We start from the raw sequence: 13691 nt of genomic DNA, 5'->3' as shown, positions 1-13691 counted from the left end.
TTAAAGGACACATTAGTTTTTCTCCAACCTGGGGTGTTGTTGCCATCATGCCTACAGTATAAGTTATGAATTGTCACTTTTGGGTAACTGTCAAGAACTAACAAGCATGTGACTGATGGAATAATAATTTTAATGATATAAATGATATAATGATATTTGAACACTTATGCCTGCCTAGGTTCATCCCACACACACACACACACACAGGCATTTGACACTTTATATATTATGATTGCACACAAAAACATATACATACACTCAGATGTACATACTGTAAGAACACACACGCACACACATTCACACTCACGCACACACATGCACCTTCTTCTAGACAGCCACGCTGTGTGTGTGTGTGTGTGTGTGTGTGTGTGTGTGTGTGTGTGTGTGTGTGTGTGTGTGTGTGTGTGTGTGTGTGTGTGTGTGTGTGTGTGTGTGTGTGTGTGTGTGTGTGTGTGTGTGTGTGTGTGTGTGTGTGTGTGTGTGTGTTTGCAGGTGTGCAAAGGTGAAATTCTCCATTTCGAATCTATATGATTTGTGGAAAATGGTATTTTGTGTGTGTGTGTGTGTGTGTGCAAAGCGAAAGACTGATGCATGCCTGCTCAAAGCGAAAGTGATGCATGCTTTACTGAAAGCGAAAGAGTGATGCGTGCCTACACTGATAGTGAAATTGCTGCATGGCTATTCAAAGCGGAAGAGTGTGATGTATGTCTAGAATGGTCCGGGAGATGTCCTCTCTATATGGAGAGGACACACTGTGCTGGCTACACTGTGCCATTATGATAACTCTTTATTCCTGTGCCTACAAAGCAAAACGTGATTTGTGTTTAGACGCATGTGAAACAACAACAAAAGCAGGTCCTATGGTTTGTGAGTGCTTTAGGATAAAATGATGCATTAATAGTGTGGCAAGTGGATGCGAGGATTAAGTGTAGCTGTGGTTATGGTTGAAATTAGAGGTTGACATTTAGGTTAAAGGACAAGAGCATAGTTGTTTCCTCTATGTGATGTTTTCAAGAAACTACATAAAAAGGTCATGCAAAGTGCATTCTCTGGCAATTAAAAAACTATGCAAACAAGGGCAGCCATACTTTGCAATCACATATCAAGGCATGGTCAAGTCTGAGATTTACAGTATATAGCCCACATTCATTATTCACATTGTGATTATAAAAATGAGAACATTGATCTATTCTTCTAGAGTGCTTTCATTTACATTTCATTCTGCCTCTCTAATCCCATACATTTGATCAGACACACATTAAGTTAAGTATGTGATAAAGGGTTAGGGTTAGGATTTCCCTGCTGCAAATTAAAACAGTAGAGCTGAAACCAAATTATCATGCATTCTCTTAAATATGCAGTGCATTTCTAGACAATAGATTTTACTACTCAAAAAATCTCAAATACTGTTTGTAATTCTGTTCAACCTAGCTCCTTGCGGATCTGGAAAACAACAAGATGTTCTCAGATGATCTAGAGTGCCAAAAGCTTCTTATGGAGGCCATGAAGTACCATCTATTGCCTGAGCGTCGTCCAATGTTCCAGAGCCCAAGAACCAAACCCAGAAAATCAACTGTTGGTGCACTTTATGCTGTAGGAGGAATGGATGCTAGTAAAGGTAAGGTCCAGCCTTTCACGTGTTTTACAATCATGGAGAGTATGGGGAGTAAAGATATGCATGAAAATATGATTTATTTTATATATGTATTTTCATGAATACTGTTAACAAGAGTTGCACATATACTGAAGGTGCTACAGTATACTGTATGGGTTTGGTGGTTCACAACCTTTGTAACTGAGGAATAATTAGCCTACAATATTTCCTTTTGAAACCATTGTATGTGATTATTTAAGAGAAGCTAAAACATTTCAACCACCATTTCATAACAAGACATGTATGGAAAACAATGTATTATGTGTTTTTGTAATAGGAATATATTTTGTATTACAAACATGTGCCTTGGAGGGTCTAGAGACTGCCAGGTTGACTTGTGTTTCAGGAGGTTTACCTACTCTTGCAATGGTGACTGTGCGATCAAACCCCTTTGTTTTTCCATTTCTTGAAGGCTCTACTACTATAGAGAAGTACGACCTGCGGACTAACACGTGGATCCAGGTTGGCATCATGAATGGACGCCGGCTCCAGTTTGGCGTGTCGGTGATCGACAACAAGTTGTACGTGGTGGGGGGAAGGGATGGACTGAAGACGTCCAATATGGTGGAGTGCTACAACCCTCTCAGCAAAGTGTGGTCCACTATGCCCCCTATGTCAACACATAGACATGGACTTGGTGAGTGTTCCACATAGCCTTGTCAGACCAATTAGCTTAATTTATATCCTTGAACTCAATATATTGCTAAACCTTGCAGATACAATGATATGAAATCAATGGTGTTTGTTTTATAACGCTGTGAGAAGAACACATCAATATTATGTTAGTATTATAGAGAGCTATAAACAGTCAGAAGTAATAATGCGGCCATAATTATCTGAAGCGATTTGTATCACTGTAGTTGGGTTTCATTATTTATGTTTTTGCCTACTGTGGATAAACCATGAGAGACATTTGGCTTGGGTGAGGGCTAGGAAAACAGGGATGGGCTATTATGCAACCACTTCACACTTCATTCCATTTATTAGACGTGCCATGACAGATTTATTTCTGAAACAACTGACAATTTAAATAATCCCAACAAATATTGGAATGCTAACAAATTGGAAGGCTGTGAAATCCATTTCAAACATTGATACTAAGGACCTGCTGTTAAAGGAGCACTATTCATAGAACCGGTCTTCACTGGTGCTCATTATGAGATGGCAGCATTTCTGTCTACTTTGTGTCTCAGAGGTGGCCTGGAAAGTTCAGAAACCTGCATACTGATGACATCATTATGATCAGGATTCCAAGCTATAGAAACTACAGCCTTTCTCTCGTTAGCATGCTGAAATATAATCCATTGTTCTTGCATGAATACAACTTTTCTTTCCTTTTTTTAAGTTTGAAATCTTATTTGAAATGACCAAACCAGCCTAGTTCCACGACACGTTGAGCTTAATAGATCTGCCATTTTCTGCAAACGTTCCCCCAGAATAGGAACGCTAGGGTTCAACTTGTTTACCACTTAAATTCTACATAATTTGTTGTAGGTGAATAGCAAAAATAGATGATCTAATAAATATTCACCAAAAATCCCTATCCCTTGTATCCCCAAGGTTCTGTACTGGGTCCAATTCTGGTGAAACTTTCCTTATGCACAGATATATTTTATTACGATGATGTAATTTAGTGCTGTGGTGCCACTCTTACTCAATCTCTTGGGTACTTGCAGAGGGCCGTAGAATCACAGTGGTTTGATTTGAAACTTTTTTCCAATGCCAGTATAAGACATTAGTTTCTCCTCCTCATTGTAACTTTTCAGGGTAGTTACATTGATTTATTGTTACAGTACAAGTACAGTATCTAGGTATCTAGGTATTGATGATTGATTTATAATGTTTGAAACTCACATTGAAAAGTAGGTAAAGAAGCTAAAGGTTTTTATGATGTCACAACACTGCATTGCTGCTCTCATGGACAGGGCAACTCTGAAAAACAGGATTGACCTCGAAAAATTCGAGTCATGTTGTAGTGACGTTGTGTTTGATCAGTTGATGTGAGCATTATCAGTAGTAAAAGAGATTTCATTTTACTCAACACATTGTTTATAACTGTAGCTACATTATTTTCGGTCACAATATTTTAAGTTTTAATTTTAATTGTAGCAATATTTAATATTAGAATATCGCTGATGTCATCAGTATATGCCCATATAATATGGGCATGCCCCTTTTTGTGCCCATATATGGGCTGACTGATTTGTTTGCGCCTGATGCCATGGTTAGACAACACACTCCATATCTGGGCGTAGCTGCATTGGGAACTCCTTATATGGTTATGGCTCAGTCGTGACATGAGCATGATGGCGTAGTGACATGAGCGTGAGGTCCGCCTGCTGGCCACCCGTCCATTTTTGAAGAATATTCCCCCAGAAAAGGAATGCTGGTTCAAGTGGTTAAACTGTTTTTCATTATATAAAATATCAACATTACATCCTACAATTTATCATGTTATCGTACAAGTCATAACAACAATAAAAAGGCTTTATTAGTATCATTACAACATAATCCATCATGAGCTATTATGTTGTATAGCCTTGTTCATTAACTATTATGACCGCAACATTATTATTATTTAGTAAACTACTTGTGAATGCATTATGCTTATTTGTTTTGATTACATTATTCATATAATTATGTGTCACTAGAATCACACTGCTTTGAATTACATGTTTAGAAGATGTTTTAAGGAATAATTATAGGCTATTAATATTTCAGTGGACATTGGATGAGCCTCTCATGATTTAATTCATAGAGATCTCTGGCCTCTTTATTGCTAAATTCATATGTAACAAGGGCAACCTACAAGTGTGCATAGTTAAGTTGAGCCATGTGGCTCATTGCTGACCTTGACCTTTGACCATCAAAGGGCACCATATGTCAAAAACTGATTTAGAGATCTATGCAGTTTCATGGCCTTGTGTTGTGATTTGACAATGATATAGGGTACCTATGCACATGCACATACACAGAAGGCCGTATAACAATAATTATTAGGGTTGGGCATCAGATGGCTGTTGGTTGGGGTGCGTACCATGTAGACTTTGATGCCTGGCTGTAGGTCCATGGTTCTATTTTCTATGTGTCACTCCCCTGCTCTTTCTCCTTGTTTCCTGTCTCTCTCCACTGTACTATCAATAAAGGCAGAAAACCCTGAAAGGTCAGTTAGACTATCTTTCCTAGTTTATGGAATGTCTAAAATTGCAGTTTTCAAATTCAGAGGGTCACAGCTGGCATGCTGTGAAAACTCACACATTTATTTTCTGATAAACCTTTGATATTTTCCCATTCTCCTATCAAAGCTTGGCAGGCAGGGCCTAGCCTTGCTCTTCTTTCCCTTCCCTTAGCCGATAAATTCCATATCAGAAGCATTTTGATCCACAGTGGAAACAGGTCTGGGTAACGGAGCAGGGAGATCTTGTCACAAACTCAGCCTCCAACCCACTCACCCGGGGTGGTCAGAGGTATCAGTGAATTTGCTTCCCCAGAAGATTACTCTGTGTAGATTCTCTGTGCTGTCTTTGATCTTGCCTGTAGCAAATTTCGCTTGACTGCTTTTGCTCGTGGTGTGCACAGTTTGGGGCTGAATATGTGTCAGCTTATTGTCTACCTGCTGTGGCCCGTTGTGTCCATCATGAGGTGAGATAAAGAAAAAGGAACATTTTCACTTCAGAACCATACTACAGTAATAGTAAGAACAAGAGTAGTACGGATTGTCCCTGTCCGACTGTGCTTATTATTATGCATATTATGTCTGTAACTGTAGGTTTCTCAAAATGCTTGTTCGCGCCAATGTATCCTCAAGATAATTGGACTTGGACCAAAGAAAATGAGAACACAACTATATCCATTGTGTTGCATAGCTGCTAGTGAAAACCACTCTCCTCTGTGGCTTGTGTATGAGAAACAACAATGCACGTTTATGTTCTTCCAGTTTCCTGAATAGATTTGGTCAGCTCTGTAAAAGTGACTCACTCTCCCCCATATTATTCCAGCATTTTGAAAAATAGCTGTGTAAACTGTACACAGTAAAATCATCAGCGTTACGGGTCCATTTGGTTGCATTTTGTGCACTCTGAGTTAAAATAACACGGCTTACAGTGTACAGCCTCTGTAGGCACCGGTCTTCTTCCAGGAATGTTGAAATATTTCATCACCAGAGAAGATAACACAGGGTTAATGTGCTGCACCTTACATGCCCACATATGTAACCTACTGAACTGCATGCAGGTATCGCTGTGCTGGAGGGTCCTATGTATGCTGTAGGAGGTCATGACGGCTGGAGCTATCTGAACACCGTGGAACGCTGGGACCCTCAGGCCAGACAGTGGAACTACGTGGCCAGCATGTCCACACCACGCAGCACTGTGGGAGTCACTGCACTCAACGGGAAGTAAGTTCCGCATCAGATCTGCACCAGAACTATGGACCATCTTGACTTGAGAGTTGCTTACGTTATTTTGCTGAGAGAAATTACACATTTTAGTTTAAATGTAGAATCAGACTGACGGCTTAATACTTTGGTAACAATGGCACTCTACAAAAGTCTCTCTTAGTTACGACACTTTGGCTACAACATAGTAATAATGGAATACACATCGTCGTGCCAGTACAGTCAAATCCGTGTTGAGAATAAAGATCAACCCATACAGTCAGGGTCACTTACGTGTATCCTTTGCTCAAACACATATAAATACACTGTTGATCGCTTGCACTGAGGGATATCTTTTTATATTTTTGTAAAAAAAATGAAATTTAGACAACATATAAATTGCTTACACTGAGTGTAAAACCATTTACTTTGTAATACAAATATTGTGACAAAGAAGTAAGTTAAGGAGTCAACATCTCATCATCAGCCTACTTTCAATCTGTTGGTGCACTGGAGGAAAGAAGGAGACTGCCACTTGGCTACAATGTCTTCATTCTTTCTGCTAAGATAGATCCTGGAGTTATTTCTGCATCTAGGTCAGGAATAGACAACAAGGAATCTGTTTTCACAGCCCCCATTTTTCCTGCTGCATAGGCCTTATGGGAGACTTTTCAAACTTGGAAGTATTTGCCCTGGGAGAAGCTGATCTCCAGCGAAGGGCTATCCTCATACTATCCACTGCCGTCTCTGAGATTGTGAAGTTTGGTGCATTGCCAATTATTCAGTCACTGGATCTGCCAAATATCTAGCTGCTGAGATGGTACTGTAGATGTAAAATGTACTGTATCATCAGTTTTTTTTACTTTGCCAGAGGTCTTGGGTCGCAGGTAGGATACTTGTATTGTAAAAATGAACAAAAGAAAACATTTGATTTGTGTTTTATTGTGCGTTTCCAGATTATTTGCAGTGGGTGGTCGAGATGGCAGCTCATGCCTACGGTCCATGGAATGCTTTGATCCACACACCAACAAGTGGAGCATGTGTGCTCCCATGGCGAAGAGGCGAGGAGGCGTGGGTGTGGCAACGTACAACAGCTTCCTGTATGCTGTGGGCGGACATGATGCTCCTGCCTCCAACCACTGCTCGAGACTGTCAGACTGTGTTGAGAGGTAAACATCCCTTCCTTGTTTGTTAAAGACTCATGTTCGTTGTTTTAGATTGGAATTCAAGAGAAGGGTTCCAACACAGAGTGGGGCTGAAAATAACTCCTTCCGTATAAAAAAGAAAAAGAAAAAAAAACTGAAGTTGAATTGCTGTGCGATACAAGCTGAATTCCCACCCTGTTCCTGCAGTTTAAGACATTCCTGAAAGTACTATGTCAGACACTATAGGATTTTGCTTTCAATGGAAGGTTTTATTTGATAGCATCTGGCACCATCTGGTGGTTGTGATTTTATCTTGTATTTCATTCTGTTGTGACTGGTGTAGGTCAGAGTGAGTGAGTTTGTTCATGTGTACCGTGATGATGGCAACAACAATGAAAACAATTGGAAAACATAACTTTAAATGCTGTTTTGTGACATAATTACACATGATTCATATGTGACTATAACTGCATTTTACTGTAGTGGTTACTTTAAAGAATGAATAAGATTTGATTTTAACTCACTCATTCAGGTACAAGCATGAGTGACAAATAAAACCTCCTTAATTCTAGACAAAACCGCTTATAATTACTTATTTATTGCATATTTATCACCATACTCTTTCATTGTATCAGACATATTTATCACTTAAACTCAAATGATAGATTGTTGCCTATTGGGTGTCTAATTTAATACGACCACAGGGAGAGAATTAATTTCCAGTGAAATCGGTTGCATCGAAATAACCCTTTAAATTAAGAATGACAAGGTATTGGCTTTGCAGGCTGAAATATTGTAGATGTAGTTTTCTATCATTTTAAAGAGAAGAGAGACTACAAATGATGAATATTTAATAAATTTCTGTTATCACTTTCTATACAGTGGTTACGTAAGACCTTTATTTGTGCTCCATCCTCCATAATATTAATTAGAATTAATGAATCTAAGCTTAAGCACACTATTGAGCAGATTTTATGACCACACACCATTTAGTTTATACCAGTCCTCCAGTGGTTTCCTCTGAACCAAGTCAAAACTTGACTTTGTTTTGTAATTAGTACTTTGTTGACCAGGGTCCCCAGGGGTATATCCATGGCCCACTACTTTTTTCCCATTACACAAAATCTCTTCACCAAAAATAGCTGATCTACAAGCTCACAACATTTCACAACACAACGTGATGTGAGCCTGTAGATCAGCTATTTTCAATGAAATTGGGTTCATGTGGTTAATGGCTTTGACACCTGTCAAAGTGGTCTGCATGTTTAGTTCATTGACGACTCACCATACTGTACTTGACATTACAGACAATAATCCAAATCCATAATTCCAAAGCATATTGTAGTTTGTTTGGTCTTCAAGGAAGCCAGTGTTTGGCAGTCATTTCAGTACAGCATGAAAATCAACTGGAAAACCTGCCTGTAGGTCATGCCATACATAACTATAAATATAACTGTGCAGTTGGGCATTTAGCAGATGCTCTTATCCAGAGTGACAAGAGCTAGATGAGCATAAAAAAACTTGCAAAGAAGAAAAAGGAGTGCTAGGGTGTTGCTTATATTCTGAAACTCAATGTTTTATGATTTGATATTGTTTATCTCCTAAGAAACATCAGCCGCCCTCAGACGTTCTTGAGAACAGGTAGTTCATATCGCTATGGCCTCTTACATTTTCTCAAATCAATCCATCTTGTCCCTACTCCCAATGACAGGTATGACCCTAAGACAGACACGTGGACAACTGTAGCCTCCCTCAGTGTTCCTCGGGATGCGGTGGGCGTTTGCCTGCTTGGGGACAGGCTGTACGCCGTGGGTGGATATGATGGACAGTCCTACCTGAACAGTGTTGAGTCTTACGATGCACAGAACAACGAGTGGACCGAGGTACTGGTGCTACTCCATTTTCTGTGTGGAAATGTAAAAGTCCACGTCCACCCCAAAACAACATTTTGTATGTGTTATTATTATGGCGTTTTATGGAGTATAAACAGAAAAATCTACAGTGTTCATTTAGTGTAAAAATGTACACAAATTGACTCATATGTGTAAATATTCTGTTGCAACTGTTGTGCTGCTGTCACTCAGAATTAAATGAACACTGAGGGTTTTACTGTGTAGAAGATATATTCTGAACTGTAGTATTATCGGAGTGTATATCAATATGTAGTAGAATAATGATTTGCTTGTAGGCCTAGTGTACAAATTTGCACTGCTTCAGTAATGCTGACTCTTTAACCTTCTAGCAGAACAATGAGATAAACTTGCTCAGGTGTTTAATTTAAATGAGTCAATTAATTAAGCATTTTGAGAAAAAGAATCGATGGCAAACCCCTTAACTCATTGAGTGCCATTAACGTGTTTCACATGTTTTTACCGCTATGGCGCTGGGTGCCATTAACGCATTTGACGTGTTTTTGAAAAAATATTGATTTTTTTTTTTTTTTTTAAATGTTCAGAACCCAAGATATCATTACTTGAAGATGTGCAGCTCCATCCACTCCTTGTTTAACTTAGAACTAAAAAAGGCTATATCTCTCTTCCTAAGCACTTTTTGTTTTCTGTGAAAAAAACTCTGGCACTTTTCAATTCTGTTTAATTTTCAATTCTGAAATAATTCTGGCAATCCTGGCACTCAGTGAGTTAAATGGCAAAATCCTTGGTATTAATGTATCCATTTGTATCTCCGAGTCAATCAACACTGAATTTTGCAATGTATGTGAGTCAAGTGAAATTAGTTTTTTGTGCTGCTTAACCTCCCCGTGTCTTCCACAGGAGGTTCCTCTGAAGATTGGCAGGGCAGGCGCCTGCGTGGTGGTGGTGAAATTGCCTTGAGCATTTTGTCTCACAGAGCGGCCTAGGATACAAACAAGAGAAATCAGCAAAAGAGAGTGGACAATGAAAACAACAGGACATCTCCTTTGAGAATGGTGTGTGTGTGTGTGTGTGTGTGTGTGTGTGTGTGTGTGTGTGTGTGTGTGTGTGTGTGTGTGTGTGTGTGTGTGTGTGTGTGTGTGTGTGTGTGTGTGTGTGTGTGCGCGCGCGCGCGCATGCGTGTGTTGTTTCTCAGTTTTCAGACATTCAGAGAGAAACACAAATGCAGCTTCGCCCACAAACTATTGTCTCTGTCATTAGCGTACTTGTCTGCCCACTTGGGAGGGTTTATTCAGATGTCTGCAATGCACTCTGGATTTTCAACATTCTCAACCGATCAAGAATTTTTCACAGATTGTACTAAGCTATGAGAAACTAGTGCCAAGATTTTTTGTTGTGCTCATTTTATGAAATGCTGTGTATACCCACAAGATACAAAAAAATAAATAACATTACATTTTGAGTACATAGGCTAAAACCTTCTTGGAGGGGGATTGTGCATTTATATAGCAACATTTCATATTGGTGCCATCACATATATTTTTAGGTTTATATTTTAGACACTCAAAAAGTCTAAATATGTAACAATTTATTTCCTTAGTGGGTGGTCTAAACTAAATGTTTTCTACTCTTGGTCAAGATGTTTTTGGAAGGCCACTGTGAATACTAAGGGAGATGAGTTTGCAAGGACATGAACAACCTCCTGCTGAGTAAAGTGTTCTGAAATGAAATCTCTAATGGATTTTCTTTTTGCGTCTTCTTTTTTTATTGAGGCTGTAGCTGAAGAACACCAAAGTAATTTGCTTGTCTTAGAAGTCTTGATACACGTTAAATAAACATTTACAAAATTGTGAATTACACAAAATATATCATATTGATATTTCACATTACTGTACAGATATATGTGATCTTGCCAAAAACTGCATTTCTATTGACTGAATCATGCCTAAAGCCTAATATAGACTTCATCATACAATCGTGTCACGTTCTTCGATTGAAAATCAATTATTTTCGGTGAGTGACACAGCCGTACAACAGTCTATATTAGGCTTAAACCAATGCAGCCCAGTCAATCTACGGTGATTTTTGTTTGGGCATGCTAGAGGAGTGAATGTTTCATTTGCATTTGTACAGTACAATAGCCCTTGATCATTTCTATGTATGTCAAATTCAAGTAGGATATGATGCCTTCTGTGTTCCTTTGGAAATCCTGGGCCACATGGAAGAAGATCCTTAAGACAAACATTAAAAAGAAAAGCATCAGTAAGCATCAGTCTAAACCCCACTGGGGTCCTGATTCAAACAATCAAAGTGCATGAAAGGATTTCAATAATGACTTGATTTCCACAACACCAAACATTACTTAATTTGTAATTGTTACCACAATTTTGAGGCCAAATGTTGCTTTTTAAGTTTTTATCATAATTTTATATGGCATGCAGACCTACAAATAAACTTACTTCATTCTCTTCTGCTTGAATTATTCATTATTGGGCTACTGTGTGTAGCCTTCCTATCAATCTATCTTAAAATACATGTCCTCCTGTGCCTATAGTCTTGTATCAAATGGTTACAACTACCAACACATTCCCTGCTTTAGCCTACTGTATGATGTGAGTTTAACCATGCAGTCAAATGTCACATGTGTTGATGTTGCACAATGACAGACTGAGTGGTGCAATACACATTTGATATAGACCATATCTGCCAGTTTATTGTCAGAACATTGAAATAACAATGCACTAAAACTGAACAGAATGTAAACATGGAAATAAAGCATTTAGGCAAAACATATTAAACTTAAAGCCCAAGTGACATGACGTCATGACATTAATATCTATCAATAACTAGGCTATATGCCGTTTTGATTGGCGTTGTATTGGACCCAGCTGGACAATAAAGCCTGACTGATGAGTTGAGCAATGTTTTATTTGTAGACTCAACGTGAAAATTACAGAAGAAAAGGTAGCCTATACAAATACATTTCAGGTCACAAAACAACAATGCATCACCATGCCATGCCTTGTTAGCTTGTAGATCGGCTATTTTCAAAAAACATTCTGCACAATATAAGTCATTTTACTTTTGGTACATTAAGTATATTTTGATTCCGACATTAGTACTTTTACTGAAGTACATTTTGAATGAGGGACTTCTACTAGCAGAGTATGCATCTACATGCCAGTACTTCTCCCATCACTGATTACCAGCCCGGCCCACACTAATCTCAGCGAACGCACCTGAGAATGTTGTGCCTCATACATGCGCTAGGAAGTTTTCACATGTTCAGCAGGCCAGCAATCATTTCGGATCTCCTTCAGGAGGATTTTGTTGTCCATGTGCAGCACGTGGACAAGTGGAGATATTGTAGACTAAACTCACGTTTTCTGCCAGAACGTTCAAATGGATGTAAAACTAGATGACAATAGCTGACTCCAAGTGGCAGTGAATGAAATATTGGGTGAGAATACAGGCAGTGCCACGACTTTTAATGCCGCCGCGATGAGTCTGCCACCGGCCTGTTCCTCGAGTGTTCTATGGCTGGCTGTTTACATGCGGTGGTGGAAAGTAACTAAGTATGTACTCAAGCAGGCCTACTGTAGCCGTAGATGTATTTTATGATTCTGACATTTTCAATCTACGAGAATCGTAGACAATATCCCCCATTGCCAAATAGTGCTTACCCCCACGCCCCAAATGTTAACTAACTGTCCGGAGTTCTAGTGCAATATAATAATCCATATTCTTCAATAAAGAAGTGTTTTAATCCCGTCTGTCTCCCCCCTCGTTTACTTCTTGTTTACATTTTGTGTATTTCCGGATGCGCTTCGTCACTACCGTACATTGTGAATTTCCGACAGTATCGGCCACAGATGGCATTAAAATACTTCTTTATTGAAAAATATGGATTATTACATTGCACTAGAACTCCGGACAGTTAGTTAATGGAGCATGCGGGTAAGCACCTTTATATTTGCATTTGTACATGTTTGGTGCCCGTACAGGCTAGGAGCTGAGAATCCATTTGGCCATGGGGGATAGTGTCTACGACTCTCATTGATTGAAAAGGTCAGAATCCTAAAATACATCTACGAGAGTCGTATTCTATGGCTAGGCCTACTGTACTACAAATTGGAGGTATTTTTTACTTTAGTGGAGTATTTCAAATCTTCAATACGTTTACTACTCCACTTCAGAGGCAAATATTGTACTTTCACTACAATTATTTGAAAACGAATTAATTACTATAGTTACTTTGTAGATTTTGATTATTATTTCAAAACACATAGCCTACCAGTTCAGCCCTATTCAAACTTTGGCTTTTTGAAAATAGCCGATCTACAGCTCTCAACACATAGCAATGCCTGTTGTGAGCTTGTAGATCTGCTATTTTCAAAAGACTTACACATTTTAGATAGGACATGCTGCATAAATAGTACTTTTGGTACTTAAAGTATATTCTGATGCAAATACTTGTACTTTTACTCAAGTACATTTTTACTACCGGACTTTTACTTAGTAGGCTATTTCTGCTTTGTAGTATTTTACTTAAGTAAACAATTGAATACTTTTTCCACCACTGTATATGGATAGTAGCCTACGAAAACATGAACTGTCTGTATGTAATCACAGCCAGGTGGACCAGA

General features: G+C 38.9%; 1 protein-coding gene across 4 annotated transcripts in view; it reads left to right on the top strand.

Moving 5' to 3' along the window:
• klhl4 (kelch-like family member 4) overlaps nt 1–11494 on the top strand; it is a 41390-nt gene extending 29896 nt beyond the window's left edge. For all 4 annotated transcript variants that reach the window (XM_084086004.1, XM_084086002.1, XM_084086003.1 and 1 more), the window contains 6 exons: nt 1432–1618; nt 2067–2291; nt 5888–6050; nt 6986–7198; nt 8886–9057; nt 9946–11494. In XM_084086004.1, coding sequence (XP_083942130.1) covers nt 1432–1618; nt 2067–2291; nt 5888–6050; nt 6986–7198; nt 8886–9057; nt 9946–10005 — 1020 coding nt within the window. In that variant the 3' untranslated portion in view covers nt 10006–11494. The remainder of the gene's footprint in view (nt 1–1431; nt 1619–2066; nt 2292–5887; nt 6051–6985; nt 7199–8885; nt 9058–9945) is intronic.
• Nucleotides 11495–13691: the final 2197 nt, after the last annotated feature.

The sequence above is a fragment of the Gymnoscopelus microlampas genome (assembly GCF_963454915.1).
Source record: "Gymnoscopelus microlampas genome assembly, chromosome: 18".
NCBI lineage: Eukaryota > Metazoa > Chordata > Actinopteri > Myctophiformes > Myctophidae > Gymnoscopelus > Gymnoscopelus microlampas.
This window is presented reverse-complemented; position numbering and strand designations above follow the sequence as displayed.